Source organism: Syngnathus floridae, chromosome 2 (assembly GCF_059516105.1).
Source record: "Syngnathus floridae isolate MCC-2025c chromosome 2, RoL_Sflo_1.0, whole genome shotgun sequence".
NCBI classification, from domain to species: Eukaryota; Metazoa; Chordata; class Actinopteri; order Syngnathiformes; family Syngnathidae; genus Syngnathus; species Syngnathus floridae.
Window position 1 is genome coordinate 15,488,754 of NC_142414.1, and position 26,647 is coordinate 15,515,400.

Consider the following 26,647-nt stretch of genomic DNA (forward strand, 5'->3'; position numbering starts at 1 on the left):
CTTTTGTTAAAGAGGTGAAATGTAGCCAAACATTCTTTCAAAACTCTATACATTAACCAAGTTCCTTTGAGCTTGCCATTATGAACCTGTCAATAATTGACCTCTGGCATTATGTGGTGGCCTTGGCTTGCGAAAAGACAATGGACATTTCTATATAGTATGCTGTCCACATGGTTTCGCTGCAAACTGCGTTATAATCGTTGATGTCTGCATGAGGCTTGGTAGTGTACCACCATAGAAGTTGTTGCACATAGGTTCTGTGAAAGAGTGGAGTCATGTAAAAAATCTTATAAAAGACTCACAGTTAATGGCAAATGAAGCTCTTTGAGCACTTTGGACTTTGAATACATTTACATAGATGGCAAGAACTCGCTCCAAAGGCACTCATTAAAGTGCAGCTACCCGGTAAGATGAAACAATCAGCACATGATACACCTTTATCATATACTCGAGATAGGAGACTATGATCCATACAGTATTCACATGTAATGCTCAGACAGGCCCAACAATTTAATGGGCTTTTGCCGGATCATGTGGCATCCGTTCTAAAAATATTTTGTGAAAGTAATCCTTCTCATAAAGCTATACTTTATTTTTAACCATTAGACTTTAAACAGATATCTAAAGAGGTTAGCCAGCATGACATACTTTCCTTTCAGGAAATGACTTCTCAAAGCACCTCCTCCTTTTTTCTTTCAGCTACAGATCACGTGCACTACCAAAAGCAGGTCTTCCAAATCGCTACTTTGCATAATGTGCTCCCACCTTGCCATTTTTTTACCTTAAGAAAATCTTCATCATAATGAGGTTCACACTCAGAACACAGTTCACAATTTTTTTTTGTAATAATGTGATCTGTCTAGCTGAAACACAGGGTTCTGTTCTGTCATTTTCAGTCGATAGCAAGTGGAAAAATGGTCAACCCCTGAGATAAATAAAAACAGGTGAATTTTGCTGCTTAAATCATATTCCATAAACACAATATTAATCAGAATGCCGTGTTTAGACAGCTAGGGGCACATACAACATATTGTAAAGAACATTTGGGGATTAACTTCCGCTTTAAGGACGCCTATTTTATTTTCTTTTTTAGTTTCATAATTTTTATTTTTTTATAGGGTTCAACACACTTAACTATCTTTTTAATTTCCTTTCCCATTGCTATTATGGTTCTCAGTCACTCATATACACCCACTGGCCACTTATATAACACATCTGCATAATTTAAGGAGATTCCATCCAAACATTCCAAATCCTCCGTTTTGTGTGATATTGTCCAAAAGAGATTTGTTTTATATTGAGGCTGTATTGATGTAGAACTGTTTGGCGCATATTCAGAAATGTTTCTAAAATACTGGTTGCTTTATTTTTTTCCTCATACTCGAGATGAAGTTTACTGTAAAACTGACACATCAAACAAAACAATTATCCATTACATAGTTAAACAACAATATTTTCAAGCAAACCATATGAGGATGAAAGTGTAAGCTGGCTAATAGACAATATAACGAGGAACGCCAGGGATGGGCTAATAGAAACAGCCTTAATGTCTCTGAATTTTTAAAGCTTCAAGCAACTGCCACCAACAGCAGGAACATTAGTCATATGAATATTTTTTTTCTGCCATGTGAGTACAATGACTATTACTGGAGTTTAGTTGAGGACTTTCTCTGCTGTGTCTTCTTCTATTACGCTGCATTGAGCTCCAGTAGAACTCAATGTTGCCTGCACAGAGTATGACATTAAATGTCACACCTCAAACTCACCAAATCACTAGCTGGAGATTCCATCCCCCACCCACACCACCCACACACCGCGCTTACACACAAACCCTGTTTATTATGTACACAAGCAGAGAAAAGCTGGTAGTTGGCAGGTTACCATTGCTGGTTCCACTGACTCCAGATTTGGCCAGGTTCTGCTCACAAAAACACCAGGAAAAAGTGGAAATTATGACATTTCTTGTCCTTGTTTGAATAACATGCCTAAGAAATGACTAGTTTCATCAATTTTGTGCATCTATCCAACAGGCCTCATTTTGAAGGGCAAAGGGATTTTGTAAAGCTGTCCCATTGGGTGGTTTCTTGTGGTCTCTACTGAGCAATCCAAAGTAGAGATATTCTTCCCATCCCCCTTTTACTAATTGTCTCATTGTTATCAGATAATGATAACGGTACAGTGTGTCCCATAAGTCAATAGAAATCATCTTAGGCTTTGTAGTTTTTCTAAGCGCACCATTCCCTTGGCTATGGTCGGCCAATTGACATTGGAGTGACGTTGCAAAAATGTCACCTTGCAGGAAGATTTTCTACCATCAGCACCAGTTAATGAAGCTTTATGGCTGTCGTCACATTGCTCTAATGCGTACCAAGAGCTGTTCCTGACAAACTATGCAGCGGAGGGCACGCTACTATCAGGACTGATGATGAAACGCGGAAATTCTTGAGCAGGCATTCATGCAAAGCCAGGGAGAGTCTATGCGGAAGGTTACACGGCACCTTAGCCTCAACAAAAGCTTGACTCAGCAACACTTTAAAGAGTAATAAATATATACCTATGTTACTGGCCATGTCAAAGGTTGTACGGTATATGCAGATGCATAAATGCCTATCGTGATACATAACACATGAGAAATACCAAGAATTGATGAGACACGTTGTCGTGTCCTTGATATTTAAAGGTCAGTACAAGCAGCTAGGTCAAGCATGTCTTACGCATCCATGTTTACATTTAAACAAGCAGCCGAAGCAAATTGCTGAGCGATTTCACACATGCGTGCACCAGCACACACAGCATTGTGTGCTCTCCGGACAAGAGTGTGAAGATATCCCACTCTGAATGCACCCTGGGTTTGATTTCGCCAATTAATGGTGATTCTTCATACATGATGTTACATTACTTATCTGAATTTTAAGGGACCGTAAGACACTTGAAATTTTAGATGAAATCATTCATACGGGTTTGTCGCTAGTCAAATTAAAGGTTCGTCTTAGTTAAAATGTCATCTTGTCTTGTTTGTAGGTGTTTGCAGTTGGAGTGCAATAGAGTATAAATGTTTCTTTATTGTACTTGGGTGGAATTTTCACGTCTCTGTACATTACTTGGTTATTTAGATTACTGGCAACTTTTCATTCACTTCATTTCCAAAGTCAAATTGGCCACGTCGCTCGATGTGCAGCAGGCATTCTGCAGTCAGACCAAACGTTAGTTAAGCACTTCTCCTGACACGGAAACAAATCCGTCCTAGCAGTGTTTGAAAAGTTGAAATCAAAGCCACATTGCATCGCGACACCCAATCAGCATTGAGAATATACTTACTATGTAACACACACAGACGAATAAAGCACACACAGACCACACACACACACATAGTGTGATGAAATAAACAATGTAGGACGTAGTAATCACTACAGTTTGTGGGCACCGAGAGCTATATAACACAGCCAGCTTCCAATACTTGGCCCCAAGTCAAAAAGGAGCAGGCTTGGAGAATAGTGAGCAAGTAAGTTGGCCTTTCTGGCCATTTAATTGACCAGTTTAAATTGACTGTTGAAATGTGACATAAGATAGCATTTAGCACATTACTAACTAGCAATGTTCTAACATTACACTCAAACACTGTTTGAACACCTTTGGAGTACGTTCAAACAACATAGTCCAGTCAAAAATATTTACGCTACATTGGCAGTTCCACACTAATCTGGATACAATAAAATAAATACCAAAGCAACTAAAAACAAGGAAAAAGAATTTTGTTTTGGAACTGGAACAAATTAATTATCCATACATACATTGGGGAAACATTGCTTTGAAATGGAGTCTAAGAATGACTCAAGTTTACAAAGGAAGTTTCTAATGTACTTTTGAATAATTTCATTAACTGTTGAGTCATTTACAAAAATACTGTGGATGAACAAAAACACATTTCTTCAACTTTTTTTTTTTTAAAAAAAAGATACTTATGTTAGGAAAGAATTTGGTCAAAACATGCTTTTAAATCTATAAAATGTTGGGAAACAAAAACGAAGGAAAATGGCCCAAATTATAAGAATGAATTGATTTAATAGGGATCTGAAGTAAACACACTTTAGCAGGCCCAATAAAATGATGTGCTGGGCCGGATCTGGACCCGGGGCCTTCCATGTATCACCCTGTCATGTAAAAGATGTCTCTTAGAAGTCAGAGATTAAATACTATACATATAAGTTGTTTCTTTGCCATGAATCCGTAGACTGTCTGTGCATTCTGTGACGTCATTAATACGCACACTTTCACTCGCTTCCTGATTGGCCGACGCTGCTCCGCCTCTTCGAGATGGTAACCTGTGGGGCGTTTGAGGGGGCCGGGCACCTTCTCGACCCAACTCTTTATATTTGGGAGCCTTCCAACAAGCCGGAGCTGGGTGTCTCTGCTTCGGCTAGTGGTTGCTCTTAATTCCGGGAGGGGGTACGCTGCACTACTACAAAAAGGAACCGGCTTAACGGGAAGTCCAAAATAAAAGAATACAGACAGGAAAAATGCCTCCAAAGTCCGACGATGGCGGGTGGAAGAAGTTTCTTTGGGATTCGGAAAAAGGAGAACTGCTCGGTCGCACAGGAGGCAGTTGGTGTAAGTATAAGCAGCCTCGTGCTTTTTTGCCACCTGTTTGAGTTCCCCGTGTTGCGTTTACGTACAACCTGTCCCGTTATTTCTAATGTGATATTTTATATATTCGCAAATGTAAATTACAAAGCAACAGAGTGCGATGAAGAACGAAAGAATTCAAACAGCTGGACGTCGAGCGTCTTTTTTTTTTGGGAGGGGGGTGGGGGGGCTGACCACCGTAAGGGTTAAAAATGCATCACAATCCAAGGTGAGCCAAGGTGATATGGCCTTGCTTCAAAGTGGAGTGGATCGAAGGGAGGACTATCGATCTATATCGGGTTCCTCCGATCAGATGTCGGTGTAGTCTCAATGGACAATACCACTGATTAACTAAGGGTTCGACCTTCTCGAGTTTCTCGTGAGGCGCCAGTGCGCATGTCCTTGCAGCTCCTCTCAATGTCACAAGTCCTGTGCTGTGCAGCAGAGTACACTGGCAATGCTCGACGTATAGAACGAGGAGGCGTATGTGTCATGGTTGACCTTCTGGGCGCGTATTAAAAAAAAACTGCTGAAGCATCATAAACTGCTGTGGGAGGCTGTCGCGGCATTACAGGAAAGAAAACACAGTTTTGCATGTTAATGCGCATAATAATCCATCTGATAAGCACAATAGCTTATATTTAATACCACTGGCTGTTATTTATTAGCTTGCCCACATGAGTGACTCAATATAGAAACATATGATGCAGTTTAGTTCTACATCACTGTAAACAAACAGTAAATATCGGATGTTGGCAAAATGCATGCTTTTCTGGTTACTGTGCCTTAGTGCTGCAGCTCATTTGAGATAAGGCCACCAGAGGTATTGTGAGACAGTCATCTAAGAAGTAATATGTGATTTATTAATGGAGTCTGACTGCCTTGCCCTTTTTGACATTGCTTCCTGTAGCCTAATGTCGAAATCAGCTAGCAGCAGCAGCGTGACCTCTGGATTTACCTCATTTTAGATCCTCCAGGCTAAGATTTTTTTGTTCCCCTGCAGTACCTCGCATGAAGGAGATGACCGGGACTCACGTGCCTGCGTCAGCATAACCTGTTTTATATTATGCTCAGGATTCACAGTTGAATTCATTTGAATAACTATGCACGATAGCCACCTTATGATTAATGCTGAGGCATGACTGTTTTTAAATTTCCTTGAGCGTTTTTACTAGTCAAGTTACGGATTGCAGAGAACAGAAGAGGGTTAAATTAATTCTTGCTCGACAAGCTTTTTGCCCTAAAGGGGGCTGCTGAAGGATAAGGAGTGTGCATATAAATAAAGTCTGTTGTAAATATTGAAACAGTGTGAGTATGTGATCGTTTTTGTTTTGTTGGGAGGTTATTTTTTTTTTTTTTTTTAACTTTGCTGTGACCTTGAGGTTTTCCGCGCTGACCCCACCTACCCTCTTTTCTCCCACCTCAGTCAAAATCACGGTCTTTTACGTCATCTTCTATGGCTGCTTGGCCGGCATCTTCATCGGCACCATCCAAGCCATGCTGCTCACCTTGAGCAACTACAAGCCTACGTGGCAGGACCGAGTGGCACCCCCAGGTAAGTCTGTGCCCTGTTTATTCAGGGCTGCGAGCTTTTGTATATTACAGTGGTACTTGACTTGGGTGCAAGTGAACGAAGCCTATTCTGTCAATCCCAGAGTGAAGATAATTCCATCGAACAAAACCACATAACTCTGGAAAGTGCAGTAGCGTGATGCAAGCACATAATGTTAAACACCATAGATGGACTAATGAAACTAGGATCGGTAGCCTGGTTGTTGTAAATCTGTAAACAACTGATATATTTCAACAAAACCCTGGAGTTTATAACAATACTCATGGCAAATAACCTCACAATAAGATGCGATACAGGGGTTACAATATGATATGTATTGTGATACAGTAAGGAACAGCTTTCAATATTGAATGAGTTGGGCAGGTGACTTCCCCTTTTTATAAAAACTAGCATTGGTTTAGCCTCCAAAACATCACCATAGCAACTAGAATACATAGTGTAGTAGTACACACGGGATGCATCTCCATGGGCTGATAGTTTCCAAAACAAATGCAGCCTAGAGGCAGGGGGCCTCATCATGGAAGCTAATGATGCCAGATTAACACTTGGAGCGAATTTGGGAATTGAAAACTTATCTGAAAGTTTTGTCCTCATCCCACAGCTTGTCAACAAGGAAGCTGCTAAATGATCTTGCAAAGCTGCACTAGACATTCACACGGTTGTATCTTTACTGTACAAACACAGCACCAAGATAAATGCACAACTGGTGCCGTAAGTGGAAAGTGTCTTGGGATGTTGTCCCAAGTCTAGTTCGCTTTCTCTGAAATCAATTGAGAGGTTTGAGAGCATGCTTGTATAGTTAAACTTCAAGGGTACATTAATGCATTGCAACAAACCACTCTATCGCTCATTTTTCTTGTTCTAAAGAATGCTAACGTGAAGCTTATACGCACCATTCTTCTTGTGTGACATTGCTTAACTGTTGTTTAGTTGTTTTAATCAATAAACAACACCAAATAAACAAAATAGTTTAATAATTGGGGAAACATTTGTAATAGATTTTAATGCAGATAAAATGATATCCGCTTAATCCAGAGAATAAAATATTTCATTGTGACAGATTACCATACGAGAGCTAATGTCATTCAACAGCTGTAGATACGACACGCTCCTTTTGAGCCGAGTGCCTACCTTTGATGAGACCGCTCTAGTTTGTAGTTTATCAATTCAAAATGATGCGGCATCAATAATGATGTGAATAATCACGTGACTGTGTGTCTGTACACGCAGGCCTCACGCACACCCCGCGTTCTGACAAATCCGAAGTGGTCTTTAACCCGAAAGATGTAGAGACCTATTTGTCTTACACCAAGGCCTTGAGGGACTTCTTGGCCAAGTATGATGACGACAAGCAACTTGACCAGATGAAATTTGAGGACTGTGGAGGTATGTGCCCCCCCCTCCCCGCACTCGCCCCCGCAAATGCTGAATATGCGCTTCATGTCCTGTCCAGATGACCCAATGAGCTACAAGATGCGTGGTGACCTGGAGAGCGATACGGGCGTCAGAAGGGCGTGCCGCTTCTCCAGGAGACTGCTGGGCCCCTGCTCCGGCTTGGATGCTCAAGACAAAGACTTTGGCTTTGACAAAGGCCAGCCCTGCATCATCGTCAAGCTCAATCGGATCGTTAACTTCCATCCTCGGGTGAGTCAAGTATTTTCGTTAGGTCTCGTTCTAAAAATTGGGGCCCAATCCTGCCCCCCAATCTGTTTTTGCGATGCTCCTAAATTATGAATATTTCAACTTCCTTTTTCGACATGAGCCTGACCTCAACGGCTTACAGATAATGTGCATGTAACCTACATGCATTTGGTAACTTTATCCAAAAGCCCAGGCTAAAGTTTACTCCTCCACGACAACTCGTGTGGGTCCCAGAAATTATTTTTTTTAACATAACATAGGTAGAAAACAAGAGATGATGTTTTGTCTATCTTTTTGTCTTCAGCCTCCCACCTCAAATTCAACCATCCCTGAAGAAGCTCAGTCCAAAGTGCAGCCCAATTTGATCCCCATCCACTGCACCAATAAGGTAGTTCACACTCAAAGCCTCATTCCAGATGTTCTCAACTTCATGTCATCTGTGTTTTAACATACATACCATACACTGTTTAAATTGTCCATACTCCTACTTCTCAATTTGCCCTCATTTACCGAATGTGACCGACCGCAGGATGTGAGTATGATTTGTGCATTTGTGTTCCTGACTTTGAATTTCTTTCATGTTTCAACCTGAAAAAGGACTTTGAGCATACATATTATGCATATAAATTATTTTTTGTTGTATTATTCTACATCACTGTTGTTACTTGTTGCATCATACGTTAAGCTAGTGGACTTTCATAAGACAATGCTATTTCCGTTAGGTTAAATACACAACTATTTGCTTTATTTTTGTGACAGTATTTTTAAATTGGGAGTGACAAACAGTTGGAAGGAAGTGCACTTGGCCTCATTTTTGTAGAAGTGTTTGCTTGCTATGTGCCAAACTGTATACAGCACGCTTGGGGAAGGCAGAGTAGACGTCATGGTGAGTAGGGAAAAAAATCAATCGCTCTTGTAAGTCCAATATTTGCTCGCAACACAAAGTAAAGTTGGGGGATGTGCAAATGAAGGTACCACTGTATTATTTAATTACCAACGTGCATCTTTTCTTCTTTAGCTTTCAATTTCTATAATTCTGTCTCCATTCTGCTCTCATTTGTTTGAACTTTGTTCGTCACTTCTATCGTCGTCTATACGTGTGAATATTTCTGCCGTGACGATGTCATTTTTCCACCCTTGATGACTGACGTCTCGATGATCTATATTCACCGCTCTTTTCCATTCCAGAGAGAGGAAGACGCCGGCAAAATCGGTGAGATCAAGTACCACGGCATCAGCGGTGGCTTCCCACTGCAGTACTACCCGTACTACGGCAAGCTGCTCCACCCACAATACCTGCAGCCGCTGGTGGCGCTACAATTCACCAACCTGACCAGGAACGAAGAGCTGCGCATCGAGTGCAAAGTTTACGGCGACAACATAGCCTACAGTGACAAGGACCGCTACCAGGGACGCTTTGATATCAAGTTCACGGTCAACGGTTTATGACCGCCACCGGAGCAGTAGAGCACTTTGCCACCCCCGCCCCGCCCTACCCCGTCCCGCTCCTCCCTTCCCCATTTCAACCCACTGATATGAAGTAGACAAGTAGTCGGAGGCTCAGTCGATTACACTTGCTTCCGGTTAGTGTTGGCGCACAATTTTAATGGGAAAAAGTAGCTGTTAGGCCACGCAAGCATATTTATTCTGCTGTAAGTGACATTTTCCCACCATTTGTTCATTCACGTGTGCAAGTGGACCACCATCTGTTCCATCCTTTCCCCACCCTGGCCATTAGCTCCTCCTTCATCTCCACCTTGTCATATCACTGCCTCGGTACCTCGCTTTTCCGTCATTTTCCCAGCGTGATGTTCCACGGCCCATAGTGATTGATTGGCTCGGACCACTCTTCTGATCTTAAATGAAAAAGGCAGCACTCCAAGGAACTTCTTTCCTCCTTCCTCTTTATTTTTTTTTTCTGTTGTCTTTTAATCATGGGAGCCTTGTTTTACTTTGCCTTCTTTTTGTGCTTAAATCACTTAAAGTGTGAAGGGGTTTTATGAAATGCCTTTTTAATTGATCTTTTTTGTGTGCTTTCCAGCCTGTGCGTTAGACAATGCTGACTCTGCTTTATGTTCTTCTCCTCTGGACTTTGTCCTCTGAATGTTTTTAGCCATCAAACATGGTGGATGAATTGTATATTTATACAGTTGTACATTTTGTTTCTGTGCAAAGATATTGTTAATGTATACATGCAATACCAAAGTGATGATCTGTAAAAGGGTCAACATTTGAATGCCTTGCAACCTTTAAGTGGCTCACAAACTTGAGGGGCGCTTTGGGCGATGAATGTAGGTGGAACCAGGGCGCTTAAATACTGCGACAATGTTCATGCATTTCAAATTTAGAAAGAAAAAAAAAAATGAGGGCAAATTAACCTCAAATGCTTTTAGGCAATGAACCATCTTGGCAATGTAGTGTATAGGATCACATCTGGAACACTTGAACTTGTACAACCTACCATCATTTCATGCACCCTTTGCCATTTAATCAAAGATAGAAACTAATAAAATCTTAATCCTCCTCTTGCTTGTGCTTTTGTTTTGCATTTATGCTATATTGACCTCATGCTAAACTGCACCTGTATAAGCACATCTACAGTATTCAAATGGTTTTGTGATAGAAAAATCATCCAATCTGAAATCGTTTTTTTTTCTTATGACCTGTTAAACTATTGATTTTATTTTTTCTTATTAGAGAGGGACTGTACAAAAACCCAACGGATATGGTAGAACTGAATGGCCTGTGACTGGATTCCATAATTATGAGGATTAAATAGGAACATCTAAATAACTAAAGTAACTGAAACCGCAACAACCGAGACTATGAAAGCTAAATTTGCTCTCAGGTTTGTAATGAAATGGAAAATAGTCTAGAAACAATAAACTTCAAATAACAATATGCTCTTTTTTTTTTTTTTCTAAGGGTCCAGCCACCAAGGGGATTGTCCGGTAATACTCTGACCCTCTGACAAATATAGTAGGTGACTCATGATGAAAGAAATTGACAGGTGATCTTGTATCCTTTTAATTTTGACTAATAAAAAGATAATGAACTGAATCATTTTTACATTGTGTTCAATGTGAAAAAAGCAAAAAAGGAAACGGTGCATCTACACGAGGAACAAATATAAGAACGTACATTTTATGTTGTTTGAAAAAGTCTGATATAGAACATTTAAAGATGAAGTTGGAGTTTACCATTGGGCAGGGTTGCTCTTAATACATCTGACCACAAGGGGGCAGCAGTATGACATGAATAACACTAACCGGCTGTTGTGATTAGTACAGGGTTCATTCATCCCAGTACATGACTACACCAACCCCTTATGAGGATAAGTGGTTCGGATAATGACTAGATGTAAAAAAGAAAACTGCTAACATGCGATTCAGAAGGTGCCGAACTGCGAATATGTAGGATCCACCGGAGTTTTTTAAATGTAATATCAACAATTGCCACTAGATGGCAGACTTTTAATTCAAGTCCAATATAAAATCAACACTGTTACTCGAAACAACTTTTCAGATTCACTAACTGTCAAAACAGTCACTCTTCCTTCCAAGCAATCGGTCTTCACCAAAATAAAACATGTCCCCCCCCCCGAACTCCATGAGTGTGCTGATGAGGATAATGTTAACACTACCATGAAATTCTGCTGACAGCAATGTTAAATGCACAAGAGGCTATTAATGATCAGCATCACAGAGCGGGAAGACATGTTCCAACTCATCCACCTCCTGTGGGACATACAGGTGACACCAGAGTCGATAAATGTGACGTCAACTGTAATGCATCCCTTTGGCATCAGTTTGTGGTAAATATATAAGCTATTACAGGGAGGTATTTTAGTTTTTAGTTATGTAGGAATGTAAAAAAAATTAAAAGATATGAACAATAGTTTGAAAAAGTGTAGAAACAAAAATCTAAAAGTACTCGTGTATTTGTACTTATATACACACTATCTATCTATCTATCTATCTATCTATCTATCTATCTATCTATCTATCTATCTATCTATCTATCTATCTATCTATCTATCTATCCTCTTGCTTGGATACAGAACAATGATTCTTGTGATCACTAAAATACACGGATGTGAATACATCACCAGGATTCATGCAGTAGCTCACATTTGTTGTCTGACCTCAGAGGGTCAGGTAAACTAAAGGGTGGGGGGTGTAAACTGCCTCCTCAGATTAGCTCAAGATGTCACAGGGATTGTCGTCCAGCTGAGTCATTTTGGTCTACACACACAGTAAGAGGCTTTAGCCAGACTAGAAAGGATATAAATAAATAGCTCGGAGCGCTGACAAAAGTCACTACTGTTGATTTTAATATTGACTCTTACCAAAACTATGATATCTGTATAACAATAGTGCCAAAATAATAATTTAGGAATAACGGTGAGTGGTGCCCTAATGTGACAGCTCATGACCGTCTAATAGAAGTGAAACAACATTTTTTTTTCTAAAAAATAATCTTGATGTCATCCTTTGGGGTATTAAAAAATGGGCCAACCTATTCCAGAAAGATCAGTGTGGTCTCTCTTTGAGTCTCCTCCCTCTCGCACCTGCCTCCTCCCCACAGACTTGGCTTGGGAGTGACAGTAAGTAAATAAATACATAGGAACTAATCAACAGCAGGACAAGCTGTACAATTTGGATGTGTTGCTTTTGTGTTTTTGTTTTCTTCATAAATATATAATAACATATTTGATGCGACTGGGGTCATTCAGAACTGAGAGCAAACATGGAATTACTGCAGAGTGCACACTGAGCCTTCACAATCATCGCTAAAATAAAGGTAAATGTATGCACATTTTTTATCGTCACTTGCAATATAGCTGTTAAAAAGTAGGAATACCTTTTGAGTGATAAACAGGTCTACAAATTCTAATTTTAGATAATCCATAATCTGGGCAAGGAGATTTAAGTGGAGCACACAAGACTAAACCTAAACAATTTCTAGACAAGTTCTTTTACAAAGATCAAATTCACATCATGTATCACAAGTTGCTTTCGGCAGAGATGGAATTATTTTGCGGGAAAATTACACCTGACTGTTGTGATAGGCTGTCACTAGCAAAACAAAAATCAAAAATAAATATTCAGATTTCAGGGAAAACATAGGCACTATGTTGTCATTTTCATTTCTTTTCAATCTTGAAATTTTAAAGTCAGAGTTATTCTGGGAGGTTTTCTTTAGGGTAACTCCTAACCTGTGCATAAGTACAACTATATGTTCAAACTGTTGTTACAAAAGACAATTTTTGTTTTAAAAAAACTATAAATCTTGTTCAGCATATCAGAAAAAGATTTGGACTGACCATAGTCATCGACCATTTTGATTGGTTCTTTGGGTTTCAATACCTAAAATGGTCAAAACGAGAAAAGGCACAACCACAGAAACACAACAGGTGAAAAAAAAGGCAATGTAACCCCGTCCCCCTTTTTATTGTTTTAAACTTGTCTGTAGGCTGATGGACACCTAAATCAGAACCCCTTTGCAGGCACATGATCACTCTACAGGTAAGTCTCACTGAGGCGAGAAAGCAGAAAAACACTGCAAAACTAAAACAGCTTTATCGTCATCAATTTGTTCTCTTTTGCAAGGATGGCTCAAATGATGCACTCTGGTCCGAACAGAAGCAGACCTACAGAGTTTAGCATGAGCTACTCTAAAACAAAGAAAATGAGGAAGAGGTAAGTTGTCCAACCAGAAAATACACTGGCATTTAAAACAAAATTGCATTGACCGTAGGATTTCCACTGAAAATGTTGTAGAAACTAAAGTGGGCACTGGACAAGACAATCTTTCTAAGTTAAGAGCCGTTGTTGAGCCAATTTTATTTAATTTGAATTATTTATTCATTTATTTATTGCTTTGACATGAGAGTAAAAATTGGCGGTAGAAGTCTGGTGTTTCTTCAAAGATGCTTCAAGTGGTTTATTGCCACTGAGTAAAATCTATTGTCAAAGTAAACATAAAACAAAGACATTTGCGGATAAGCGGAAGAAGATGGGTGGATGGATGGATGGATGGATGGATGGATGGATGGATGGATGGATGGATGGATGGATGGATGGATGGATGGATGGATGGATGATGGATGGATGGACAAAGACATTTGTTATGGGTTGAAAGCAAACACATAGCTTTGTCTTATAAAGTAATTTAGCTAAATTCAAACAAGGCAAAACACCACAGATTGGCCCAAAAAACAGCATTCATGGTATATTTTTTTCTGATTTTGTCATTTTCAGTTTTAACAGTAGTGTCTGGTGTGTAGAAAATTGTGAAGAAGGAGTGAAACAATGTTAGTTTAGGCCTCTTAATAATTAGATAGATGTAATAATTATATGAAGTCCAGTATTTACAAGCTAGCTATATTTCAGCACCGGTATTATAATCAATGTGTATTCCATAATAGGGTCAAGACCTATTTTTACGTTCATATCACAGGAACATGAAATAACCTTTAGTGACAGGAGGTGTCATAGAATGAGAAATTAAGGAGTATGTGAATGTCTAAATATGTTACAAAAGCTGCACAGTAATAAATTAATGTACGTGTTGTCCTTTTAGTCATTTACAGTTGCCTTTGGCTGAACAGAACATGAACAACTGCAACAACAATGATGGGTAAGAAGACACTACTGTTTATTTGAAGCATTGTAGTGGTTTTCCTTAAACTGAACAGGGAGCGTACTATAATGTCACAGCGTCCCCTTGAGGACATTATTGTAAAAACATTACAATCGCACTGTGCAGCGGATTAAAGAGCATCTTGTCCTTCAGCAAAAAAGATGACAAGAAAGAAGAACCCAAAAATGAGAAGAAAGATGAGAAGAAGGCAGAACCTAAGAAAGATGAGAAGAAAGACGACAAGAAAGATGAGAAGAAAGATGACAAGAAAGATGACAAGAAAGATGATAAGAAAGACGACAAAAAAGATGATAAAAAGGAAGAACCGTAAGTTTTGCATTTGGTCTTACAAATGCTCTGGTGCTGAATTATGCTTTGTTAGAATTAATTTGGCTCAGTCAAGTGACCTTTCATCAAAAGCTACACTGACTTTGATTTGAATGAGAATGCAATATTTCGAAGCTTCATATACAAATGAAAAGGCAATTACTCCATGAACTGAAGAGAGACGAAACGGACCAATATTTATTTTGATTCAAACTCTCAATGAGCTATTCATTAATTCATTCTTAAAAAATAATCAAGTATCTTGTTTAAAATTAGTAAGTTACAAATTTTCAAATGGTCGAAATAAGTAATTGACCGCCATTAACTCTTAGAAAAGAGGTGTGGATCATGGACCCTGCAACAGATACATACTACTACTGGTTATGGACCATATCCATCCCTGTCTTCTACAATCTGATGTTGCTGGTAGCCAGGTCTGTACATTTTTTATTTTTTTTATTTTCTTTTAGCTTCAGAACGTTTTGAAAGTCTGTGAATGTCGGTGCACTGCAGGGCTTGCTTCAATGAACTGCAGAATAACAACACCGTATTGTGGATCGTGTTGGACTACACTTCGGACGCCCTCTACTTCTTGGACACTTTTGTGAGAGCCAGAACGGGTTCGTTACCTCGGCCGATCTTCTGCGGGTGTAGTTTACTCTGTAGACAATGATCACGTTGATGTTTGTCACAGGTTTCCTTGAGCAAGGCCTGCTCGTAAGAGATGAGAAGATTCTGAAGGAAAAGTACATGAAAACACGTCAGTTTCAACTGGACGTCATATCCATGATTCCTACTGATGTTGTATTCATTTATATTGGACTGGACAATCCCGAGTGGAGGTTCAATCGCCTCTTTAGGTTGTCTCGGCTCTTTGAGTTCTTCGACCGAACCGAGACTCGCACCAACTTCCCAAACATCTTTCGAATTGCTAATCTTGTGCTTTACATCATCATCATCATCCACTGGAACGCTTGCATCTATTTTGCAATTTCTAAGGTTCTCGGCTTTGGCACGGACACCTGGGTTTATCCGGCAACAAAGAATGAAGACTTTCAACGTCTCACCAGGCAGTACATATACTGCTTCTATTGGTCCACTCTGACTTTGACCACTATTGGGGAGACGCCACCACCCGTCCGTGATATCGAGTACTTCTTTGTTGTGGCCGACTTCCTCACCGGGGTTTTGATCTTTGCTACAATCGTAGGCAATGTCGGTGCCATGATATCCAACATGAGTGTCGCTCGAGTGGAGTTTCAGGCCAAGATCGACTCCATCAAGCAGTACATGCAGTTTCGAAAGGTTTCTAAAGACCTTGAGGCCCGAGTGGTCAAGTGGTTCGATTACTTGTGGACAGAGGAGAAAACATGTGATGAAAAGCAGGTGCTCAAAAATCTCCCGGATAAACTCAAAGCTGAGATCGCCATCAATGTTCATTTGGAAACCTTGAGTAAAGTGCGAATTTTTCAAGATTGCGAGGCGGGTTTGCTTGTGGAGTTGGTCCTCAAACTTCAACCCCAAGTCTTTAGTCCTGGCGACTACATCTGTAAGAAGGGGGACATCGGGAGAGAAATGTACATTATCAAGGAAGGGAAGTTAGCAGTGGTGGCAGATGATGGGGTCACCCAGTTTGTGGTCCTCAGCGATGGAGCTTACTTTGGAGAAATTAGCATTTTGGGTATCAAGGGGAGTAAGGCAGGGAATCGAAGAACAGCCAACATCCGAAGCGTGGGTTACTCGGACCTGTTTGCCTTATCCAAGGATGACCTGATGGAGGCGCTAACAGAGTATCCCGACGCCAAGAATGCACTGGAAGACAAGGGACGAGCCATCCTGATGAAAGACAACCTCATTGACGAGTCGCTTGTGGCAGCTACCGACGCCAAAGACTTTGAAATGAAAGTGAACGTGGTCGAGTCGAGCCTGGAAATCATGTCACTGAAACTGAAGAAGCTGACGGAACATCATGAATCATCACAGCGCAAGCTCAAACAACGGCTCAGAAATTTGACTAACCAGGTCCGGCTCATCAATGTAGCTGATGAATAGGATGAGCTTAGGTGCTACGTCCACTTAGCAATTGCTCTTTGTATATTCTTAATATGCAACTTCATGAAATGTTTAGGAATAAAGGTTGGTTCGTTTGTTCTTTAACAATATGACACCAAACACAAACTATCAGAAATGGCAAATTCAGGTAACCATTCATGGACACAAGTACTGAATGAAAACGTATATCAATAGCCTCCATTGGCGACAATAAGGTCGACCAAAAATGTTTTTTGCAGATCAGACAACGTATAGGACAACCATGTCTCATCTTCAAAACAGTTTCAGTTCATGAATAATTTTGGGATGTCTGGTGTCAATCGCACCCTTGAAATCTTGCCACATCAACTCAATCAGGTTGTGGTCAGAAATTCGCCAAGGGCATTTCAGAAGGTGCATTATTTTTTTTTTTCCCTGTTTAAGTAATTCAACTGCTGAATTAGTCCTTTTCTCTGGGCTGTCCTGTTGGAGCACACATTCTCTGCAGACAGATCTTGATCTGTAAAATGTCTTAATAAACTTGATACTTCATTTTTCTATCAATAAAATGCACCCAGGCCCTGGGTGAGCAGAGCAGTCCCAAACAATGACGATATATTCCATACTTTACAGTTCGGATGAGATTTAGATTGTGGTGCGCTATGCTTTTTTTTTTCTCGCTATACCGACTGATGTGTGTTCCTTCTTTCTGTCCACAGAATAGTTCGCTAGAAATGGTCTGGAACGTCAAATCTGTTGTAATTTTGCTGTGGTTTTTTTTACACTATTTCCTTCATTCCTAGTGTTCTCCAATTACACTTCTCTTGACAGGATTTGTCCGCAAGTTTTTTTTAGCTAATACAATAGAACGCTTAACCTAAGTGAGCATTTTGTTTAGTGCCTTAGTATATACATACTTAGTTTTCAATGATATAAAAAAAAGAGTGCTATAACATTAACATAAATTTCTTTACCGGTATAATCGTAGGTGTAGTACCGCTAATTACATTACCTGGGTCGCACCTCATCGTACAAGATGGTATCGTGTCGAGTCGCCATTTTGCCATTAAGGATACAGTTACCCAATAACAAACTTGCTGGATCAATTACATCATGTGTCCCAAATACAATGCACTTACTTCGTTACTTGAGGAAATACTAAAAGCCGTTTGTGATGGCATATTGCTCTCGTCTTTACTGAAGTATTTGGTAGTAGGCTTGTCAAGTGTGGTCCCCCTGAGAGACCGTAGTGCGCGTGCTTCAAAATGGACACGCTTCGAACTAAGGTCATTGCATTCTATTATTCTACCACTAGACGGCAAACAAATCTACACCCAGTTTCTTTTTCACAGCAACACAAAAAGACCGGTTGCTCGTCATATTTGGAAATGCTTACGTCGCAGCCTACCAAGAAGTCAAATATTAGATCGCACCACAACTGCTCCTTTTTAAATAGGAAGAGGAGACAGCTCGGCGGGAACTTGCATAATCATGCAAGCACAGTTATCAAACTTAAGGCCTGGGGGCCAGATACGGCCCGCCACATCATTTTATGTGGCCCGCGAAGACCAATTGTGCATCAAATTCGTGTCATCACGAGAATTGCAAATTGTCTTCACTTTTAATATCTTTTTTTTTTATATTTGACCAGTTTTTACTCGTCTAATTTGAAAACGAGTTATTTGTCAGTTTGTTTTGTAGCTTTTACTGTATGTAATATGAGGTGCTCATACATTTATTTGGGCTGACAGTCATAATGGCCCTCCGAAAGAAGCTATGACTACAATGCGGCCCGCGAAAAAAATGAGTTTGACACCCCTGCCTTACCGTATAAATGAGTCTGCCGGGCGTGTCGACTATTCACTCCATGTATACTACACACACACAGACAAGACTAAAATATTGGAGCACACCATTTAATTCATCTATCAATCAGGCAATGGTTGGGTTAGACGCCTTAGTTTTAGCTGAATCATATTTCATTATGTTGATGTATTTTATATGCTTTCCAAGAACAATTTAGGTAAGGCCCCTTGGTTGGCTGGATCTGTTGTGGACGAAATTAAAATAATGGCAAATCGGGCCCAAAATGGCACGGGAGTGGAAGCTATAACAGCAAGAGTCCATTTTCACTTCCGATGGGTGAAACGACCCCATTTTCTGAAACATTTGTTCACAAAATCTATTTATGGCACAAATGGCCAACATAAAGTGCCCTTTGGATTCCACCTAATCAGCGACTATTATATACACCAGTCCAACATCATAGTCCCAAGCGTGCCGATATATAAATACGTTTTTTTGTTTGTTTTTTTTATTTCATCAGTATTGTCAACATAGTAACTAAAAAATGCTTCAGACAATCGTGGTGACCTGTGGGCCCAAAAATAAAACCACAGACATTCTGGAAAAAAAGTCTAAGTGCACTTACACAGATCTGACAAGACCTCAGTGTGTTCAGCACCTCATCCCCACAAATGAATGACAACTGAGAGGGTGGGGGGCAGGGAGGGGGGGGGGGGAGTTTAGAGTGAATTTTTTGAGTTTTTGTTGTTGTTTTTTTAAGAAGAGCAAGAATACGAATGGGATAAACCTTTATTAATCCCGCAATGGGAAAATTCACAATCCAGGAAAGGCTACTCTATTTTAATTTTTGTATTTTTATTTATTTTTTTTACTCTCTACAATGTTCTACTGGACAGTTTTTTGTTCAACAATCCTGGATGATGGTGATTTGTTTGTCCCATCTGCAGATATTAATAACCTTTGTTGCACCATTAAGAGGGGAGGGGGGGCAGGTTAAACGTAAAATAAATAGAAAAATCATCCTCTCTGTACATATAAAGGTAAGCGGGGAGGCAGCAGCACACCCACGTCAAGTGGATGTGGATACTTTGATCAGAAGATCTCTGTGCTTACACTGACAGATTACATTGTTTGATAATGCAGGCACAGTGGAATTTTCTCCTGCTGTCGCTTACATTGCTTCGGATTTTTATTCATTATTTTTATTTTTATGTTTTTTTAAAAAGGGCAGAGCTAAATGGGTTGGGGGGAAAAGTCTATTCGCAGTGCGTTGGGAGCGGGTGGTGTAAGAGTGGTACTATGCCGGGGAGGCGATGTCGGTGGGGTGGGCTCAGAGCATGCCAAACCCTTTGGCATAGGTTATGGCTTTCAGCAGTCGCTCCCTCAGTTTCTCCTTGCTGCTGTATTCGGGCAGCAGTAGCACATTAAAGCAAGTGTGAGATGTTGGTAGCCTGTTGAGGGGAAATGTATGAAATCATCAGGAGATATTTGCATATCCACGATGGTATACGGAAAGCCACTTGTGCATTTACTCAATTTCCTTGACATCCATACACAAGTACGCTCCATAGCAAAGATTTTACACATCTGTGTGATATTGCAAAAGGGTGTTGAATTTCCATGGAAAATTAAGATGGGGAATGTCGGAAATGTGTCATAGTCAAGCAATGATTCAAACATTTTGTTTTGTCAGGTGACAATATTTGCAAAATAAGAGAAATGAAGCTTGGAAAACGTTTCTACAGACTTATTTGCAAGTATGGTGGTGCTTGAGATACAAGTTTAATTCTTTGCGCAGCACGGAGAGTACCTCAAAACATTCGTGTCTCAACTCATCTTTCTGCATTGGAATGAATAGAAATAAAAAGGCCATTAACGTCTTTCAGCTGCCCTCACCCTGGCAAAAAGCTACATTTTTGGCATATATGTTTTTTATTACAAAATATAGCACTGTATAATATTTTACTTTAATGAACCAAAACAATAATAATATTCTAAATTTATAGAATGTAAAGAATGAAATATTTTTGCCACATTTCCGCAACAATATAATGAGCACTGGGCTGCTTTTTCTGGTGCCATGACTAGCTGGGGGCAGAACATTCAGATATACTCAGGGAGACGCTCATGGCTCCTCAGTCAGCTGCGGTAAAATCAGTTATGTTTTTGGTCAAACATAAGTTGATTGAAGCAGCTGTTCCCAACCACCGGGCCACGAACTACAGTGAGCCGCACAAATAAGAAAAAACAAAAAACATACAGCACTTCTGGTTTATTTATTCCACAAGGCTGAAAAGTATTTTATTTTGGAAAGTGGCGAGATTCTCCATTACATCTGTCTATGACTGATTCTTAACTAATGTCAAGTTGTCTCGCTCACGTGATGCTAATTATTAAATCCACATTTATGTTTACCACAACGTCCCAACTTCATTAGAATTGGGTTTGTACTCATGAGGACAAATAGAGTACCAGTAGATGGACCTGAATAAATGCACAAATGGCTTTCCATAGTAACAGAAACGTGGCTGGCGCTCACCGATCGGTATCCGGCCCGTTCTTGGCAATAATCATCTTCAGTTTACCAAGCCCACCCACGGGTGCTCTGTCAGTGCCTGTGGTGAACTGAAGGAAGAGGCGCTTCTGTTCCTCACCAAAAGAGTGCAACGTCTCCCAGAACTCCCTAAACAACCCAGCCACCACCACAGAAAGAGGGAAAATTGCTATTGGTCATCTCAAGATAGTCACACCAGACACCACATACATTTTTACATAACAACAAAAAAAAATGTATGCATGGAATTTGTTTCTGGTGTTGATATAAACTTACTTGATGATTCGAGAATCTCTATTGTAGCCTCCATCATATTCCGTTGTGTCTTCTAGTGCCATGAAGTCTAAATTCTGGACAATAAAAAAAAAAAAAAAGGAACTTGAGCTGACTGACCAAGCCATTAATATGCACTGACCAGCCACTGCCCAATTCAATGATTTCACACGCATATAGGCCCTCTGAGGGAAATCTTAACCATGATGTGGCCTGCAATAAAATAAAAACGAGTTTGACACCTAAAGCCGCCACATTTGGACACACGCTAGAAACGCACTTGACCCGTGTCACCTTGCCCTTACCCTGCTCCCGCATATCAGTAGCTCAATTTCTTCAGGCCTGAAGAGGTACTTGAGCGGTGACTCGTTGGTGACCATGTGGAAACCTCTCCTGAACGCTTTGAACTGCTTCTCCACACTTTTGTTCAGCATGTACTCCGCATACTGAGCTACAAACTCCTGCATACATTGAGCGATGAAAAGAATTGTGTCTTGCGGTTCATCCGTAGCAAGACAGCGGGCGTGGCTCACCTTTCGGTTTTCATTCGTCACGGGAATTTTATCCCCGTTTTCCCTTAGGTCATACATGAGTGGGTTCCCAAAGAGGTCCGTCTGAGAAATCTGGAACGTAATCATCATGTCTTCCTCGACACTTCCGGTATACCCCAGAAGTTCCTTCAGGCTTTGGTGCAGAATCTGCTCAGCACAAGTGGGGAAAAAGTCCAGCCGTAAATAAAAGCAGTCAGCTTTAATCGCTGACAACTGGACTCTTACAGGGTTGGCGTCGGCAAGGTCCCTGAAGGTTCCTTTCTTGCCCATCAGCTTCCTGTAGACCACCATTGGAAAGTGAACGTCCAGGATGCAGTTGTTGTAGATGGCAAGGCCAAGAACTATGCCGATCAGCGTGTACTGGCCCTCGTTTTCAAATGACGAAGGGTTGAACCAAAACAGCTTGGTGAGTTCATCATACGTGAACATGCCTGCCAGAGGAATACAACACTTGCCGCATTAATACCCAAGCCTTCCTTCCGCTCAGCAGCGCAGTTTTCACAACACTGGTAGGAGGGTTTGAGGCTTGTTTTAGGAAATCAGAACAAAAAATATTTTCCTGTTCCACTGACATTTTGCTTACATTTTTCCCAATATACTAATGTATGTAAATATTACTATTTGCTTTTTTTTTTTTTTTTTTTTAAAGCCCTGCTTTTACAGTGGAAAATACCCACCTACATAAAGTCCTGGTTGCAAATTTTCCCATGGCTTCCTTCAACAAATAGTTGCACTTGGGTTTTAGTGATGTGTCGCAAAGGCTGGGTTGTCTTACCGATATCTGGGTTGAAGATCTCCTCAACCACCAGCTGAAAGAACTCTTTGGAAACGCCTCCTTCATCGACACCTTGCTCCCCTTCAAACTCCACATACAGCTGCTTCTTCAAGTCTGCAGGATTCTCCATCGCGATCATTTCCAGCTGTTTAGAAGTACATTTCTTCAGTTATCAATATGATCTTCATCTTTAAAAGCACAGGACTGAGCCTCACATACCCTGACCAGAGCGTCATCAATGATGTGGTCCCGGCGGACCTTCAGCCTCAGGTACGGATTGAGCTGCTGGCCCTGCACTAAGCTGTACAGCACAGTAATGCGTCGCTCGCTGTACATGCGGATGCGGTTGTCATAGTAGAGGCCCAAATTCTTGGTGACGGCGTTCAGGATGAAGGGGCACGTCATGAAGGAGAACTTGTTTTCAGTTTCAACCTTGAAGAAAGTGTAGTCCTTGTCCATCTCAAGCACCTCGTTGAGAGGCTCGTTGACGAATTCTTCGAATGGGATGAGCGGCCGCCGACAGTCAGTGGTGCGAATGGACAATTCCGTCTCCAGCGGGTCCACCCGAGGACCTTTCTTGTTGCGCCTCTCCTCGCCGAACAGCTCCTGCAGGGTGAGCTCGCTCGACTCCGGGTTGGGCTCCTCCTCCTCGTCCTCGTTGTGCTCCCTATCGAGATCGCCGCCCAGCACGTTTGCATAATAGATGATCTTCAAGCACTTGGTGGCCGCCACCACCGAGTCGTCGTCATTCACCAAGTTGCGGCTGTTGAACTCGTTGCTGATCACCTTGTAGGTGATGAGCTGCTGGAAGGTCTCCACCATGCGCCGAATGTGCTCGGTGCTGTAGTGCGCCCACAGTCGCGACAGTTTGGCCTGAGCGGCGAGCGGGAGTTTGCTCATGGCCTTACAGAACTGCGGGAGGGCGATTTCTAAGTACTCCGGGCTGTGGAGGTTGCTGTTCTCCATCACTATAACAAACAGGTTCAGGTAATTTGGGTCACGGGAATACACATTATGGTACGTTAGGTCACACTCCACATTGGGTGAGAGGTAGACCAGTGCGTTCAAGAAAGCAGCCTCTATCTTCTCGTTGGAGAGCAGGCGCTCGTACACTCGGCGCACCGCTTCAATGTCTACCGTCACCTCGTCGGGGGCCAGCTTTTGGACAGCGTTGTCTCCAGATGACCCCTCCCCGAGCCGCGACGAAGAACAAGAGGTCGAGGAGTCCTCTTCCATGGCTGTGGTGGAGCAGGCCGCAGCCTCCTTTTCATCCTCATCTTTGTCCTCGTCCTTTTCCTGAAGAGACTTGAGCTCCTCCTTGGTGTGAGGATTCGACCGTCTGAAGCTCTGCACCAGGACCTCGGCGCTGGAGAACACTCGGCCAATTACTCTGATGAGAGGGGAGTAATCCTCGTTCTCACCGCAGATATCCAAAATCTCGTACACTTTCTCCTCTGTCAGGTAATTCACATCTGTGGAGTAGGATGTGATTGGATTAAGATGAAAAGACAACTCACAGAAAAAGGACAAGGCAGAATTTCAGATATTGGTGAACTATTCTTGGTGCAACACAGGACAAAGCGTTGAAGAAGAAAAAAAAAAATCACTGAGTTAACGCAGTTTTATTTTCTTTGTGTGGCGGCCTAGAACCTCTGCTCACGTGTGCAATCCAATTTAAAGTGATCGAGAAAGTGGACTAATAGAGACTAGCAGTAGTTTTTCATTCAGTCTTACTTGCTTGATGCTTGTTGGAAAGTGTGAAGCACGTTGCGTTCCCTTGAGTAGGAAATGTGCTATACAACTAAAACTGCCTTGCTTGCAAAGCTGAGTCTGTTTGGATCCTTTTGTTCAACAGTTGTATTTTATATTATAATATGGTTGTATAATCGTTGTATGCGCCCCATTAGTCTAAAGACGGCATTCTGATTAATATTCGCGTTTATGGAATATAAGTTAAGCAGAAAAAGTCACCCGTTTTGATCCAACTCAGGGGGCGGCCATTTTCCCACTTGATGCTCAAATTGAGCCCTGATTGGTTGTGACCTGAGAACTGGCAACTGTGATGTCATTTTCAGTCGACAGTAAGTGGGACTGTCCACTATTTGCCAAACCGGTGTCTCTTATGAAGTGAGTTGAATTCACGCTAATCGCAACTAAAGCAAAAACAATCACCCAAATGACGGCTGGCATTATAAAAATAATGAAAATAATGTGCGCCAAAATTTAATGGGGCCTTCCTTGGCCACGTAACAACGCGCTTCAAATCGTTTGGGTCATTGGTACAAACATGCATAAGGGAAAGGCAAACATTTTCAAAGGCAGACGTAATCCTTAATTTGAACTGACCTTTGAAATTGTCCCGTACAGGGTGGACCTCTTTATGGTTCATCTTGGTATTGCTACACGGCGAATTCTCCAGGTAGACCGAAGCCGTACCTTTCTTGGAGGGGTGGGGGTCGCAGAGTTTCGCATTAACCTTGTAGAGCTCAAGGGCTTTGACAGCTGCCGCATTGTTGTCCATGCGGCGGAAGCCGGAAGACGAGGCACACCATGAGTTGGAGCACAATTCATTCCCACAGCCCTCCGTTAACTGGTGGTAATAGCGCTCTATTAGATGCTTGGCAGCTGCTCGCTTCCTGGGTGTGCAGTAACGAAAGAGTGACGAATCAAGAGGGGCACAAGAAAGAGGGTCATACAAGAAAATGAAGCATGCTGAATGTCATATTGTATGCAACTGCTTTTATGCCACACACTTGTTGTATGGACTCAACCAGTTCCCCCCCCCCCCCGACATAGCCGCATCTGGATTATTGGCATTATATTGACTGACAACCACCTTGACATTATTGTATGACAGGACATTGTGTTTGGAAAACCACTTACATTCGGCTTGCTTCTGGGTTGTCTACTTCAGTCTCGTCGTGTTGTCTAATGGAAGAAGAAACAAATTGGCAACCAAATACAACCAGTATCAGTGAGTGCACATTACATTCAAAATAAAGGTACTAGTTAGTATACGTCATAGCATTGCAGCTAATAAGCACCAGGGAGTGCAAGTCGAGAAAGATGCAAAGAGCCAGTAAGCCAGCCAACGTTAATATTTGGCAAATGAATATTTATAAGAACGGTCAGAATGACATTTCGCTGCCTATTTTAAAATACTCCGAACAGAAAAAGACTGTTATTAAAGGACACAGAAAGAAAAATGATATTGAAGTACCCCAGCAAGCTAATGTATCAAGCTAATACAGCAAAGACTACCGACTTAGAAGAATTCGCTTTTTCAATTAACTTAGTGGAACCAAAACTGAATAGATTCACAATGGTATTATATGGGACAACATTGTGCAAAGTGGCGCAAAAGGTCACACGAGCAGCTGAGCCGCGAGCTAGCGCTCCCAGCATCCCCGACTCTTTCTTCATCGCGTACCCACCTGTCAGCTCCTCCTTCTGGGCTAATGTCGGCCTGTGGTGGCGCACACTCACAGTCCTCCTTCTCGTCGGGATTCATACGAGACTTTAACCTCACTTGTTTGTAATTCAGTTGCGGCGAGGGAACGCGTTAAGTCATCCACAGCTGGATCGGAGCAACCGTTGCGACTGGCGAGAGGGATTTGCTGTTAAAAACTTCATTCATAAGCTTGCATCTGAAGGCTCTTTCCGCTGCCTGGGGTTAGCAGCCATATTTGGCTCGGCTTCACTGTCGGGACTGCGACCCACAATGCACCGCGGCTCGGCGACAAAACCTGGTGGAATCAGTTCCGGAGTCAACCTGGAAGCGGGGCACCCGCTTTCAATTACAATAATAAATAATTATCATCATCATAATTATAGACTGTGTATCGTAT

At 41.4% G+C, this 26,647-nt stretch overlaps 3 protein-coding genes across 3 annotated transcripts; 2 read left to right on the forward strand and 1 right to left on the reverse strand.

Annotated features, from left to right (window-relative positions):
- The first annotated feature begins 4,380 nt into the window (after window positions 1–4,380).
- LOC148402129 (sodium/potassium-transporting ATPase subunit beta-233-like) lies at window positions 4,381–10,360 on the forward strand. The gene is made up of 6 exons (XM_088359155.1): window positions 4,381–4,608; window positions 6,050–6,178; window positions 7,427–7,582; window positions 7,650–7,840; window positions 8,142–8,225; window positions 9,026–10,360. The coding sequence occupies exons 1-6, from the start codon at window positions 4,518–4,520 to the stop codon at window positions 9,284–9,286; spliced, it is 912 nt and encodes a 303-aa protein (XP_088215281.1). The 5' UTR covers window positions 4,381–4,517; the 3' UTR covers window positions 9,287–10,360.
- Window positions 10,361–12,413: 2,053 nt separating this feature from the next.
- On the forward strand, window positions 12,414–17,584 carry LOC148402130 (cyclic nucleotide-gated channel alpha-3-like). Its single transcript, XM_088359143.1, has 8 exons — window positions 12,414–12,640; window positions 13,313–13,365; window positions 13,450–13,539; window positions 14,423–14,479; window positions 14,636–14,809; window positions 15,142–15,243; window positions 15,323–15,429; window positions 15,504–17,584. The coding sequence occupies exons 3-8, from the start codon at window positions 13,451–13,453 to the stop codon at window positions 16,859–16,861; spliced, it is 1,887 nt and encodes a 628-aa protein (XP_088215269.1). The 5' UTR covers window positions 12,414–12,640; window positions 13,313–13,365; window position 13,450; the 3' UTR covers window positions 16,862–17,584.
- Window positions 14,994–26,541, reverse strand: LOC148402131 (ubiquitin-protein ligase E3A-like). Its single transcript, XM_088359129.1, has 12 exons — window positions 26,234–26,541; window positions 25,683–25,727; window positions 25,146–25,435; window positions 23,019–24,271; window positions 22,800–22,944; window positions 22,250–22,455; window positions 22,007–22,171; window positions 21,779–21,934; window positions 21,477–21,550; window positions 21,186–21,329; window positions 17,980–20,097; window positions 14,994–15,544 (listed from the first exon to the last, which is right to left on the reverse strand). The coding sequence occupies exons 1-11, from the start codon at window positions 26,308–26,310 to the stop codon at window positions 19,977–19,979; spliced, it is 2,676 nt and encodes an 891-aa protein (XP_088215255.1). The 5' UTR covers window positions 26,311–26,541; the 3' UTR covers window positions 14,994–15,544; window positions 17,980–19,976.
- Between the last annotated feature and the right edge of the window lie 106 nt (window positions 26,542–26,647).

What these genes read in the sequence shown, in the direction of transcription:
- LOC148402131 (XM_088359129.1), bottom strand. Translation starts at nt 26,310, where the DNA reads ATGAATCCCGACGAGAAGGAGGACTGTGAGTGTGCGCCACCACAGGCC. An exon ending in GATCTTCAACCCAGATATCG is followed by an intron (nt 22,456 to 22,799) that starts GTAAGACAACCC and finishes TTCCTCTGGCAG; the next exon opens with GCATGTTCACGTATGATGAA. An exon ending in ACCTTGCCGACGCCAACCCT is followed by an intron (nt 22,172 to 22,249) that starts GTAAGAGTCCAG and finishes TGTGCTGAGCAG; the next exon opens with ATTCTGCACCAAAGCCTGAA.
- LOC148402129 (XM_088359155.1), top strand. Translation starts at nt 4,518, where the DNA reads ATGCCTCCAAAGTCCGACGATGGCGGGTGGAAGAAGTTTCTTTGGGAT. An exon ending in TCGCACAGGAGGCAGTTGGT is followed by an intron (nt 4,609 to 6,049) that starts GTAAGTATAAGC and finishes CTCCCACCTCAG; the next exon opens with TCAAAATCACGGTCTTTTAC. An exon ending in GAAATTTGAGGACTGTGGAG is followed by an intron (nt 7,583 to 7,649) that starts GTATGTGCCCCC and finishes TGTCCTGTCCAG; the next exon opens with ATGACCCAATGAGCTACAAG.
- LOC148402130 (XM_088359143.1), top strand. Translation starts at nt 13,451, where the DNA reads ATGGCTCAAATGATGCACTCTGGTCCGAACAGAAGCAGACCTACAGAG. An exon ending in AACTGCAACAACAATGATGG is followed by an intron (nt 14,480 to 14,635) that starts GTAAGAAGACAC and finishes CTTGTCCTTCAG; the next exon opens with CAAAAAAGATGACAAGAAAG. An exon ending in TTTTGTGAGAGCCAGAACGG is followed by an intron (nt 15,430 to 15,503) that starts GTTCGTTACCTC and finishes TGTTTGTCACAG; the next exon opens with GTTTCCTTGAGCAAGGCCTG.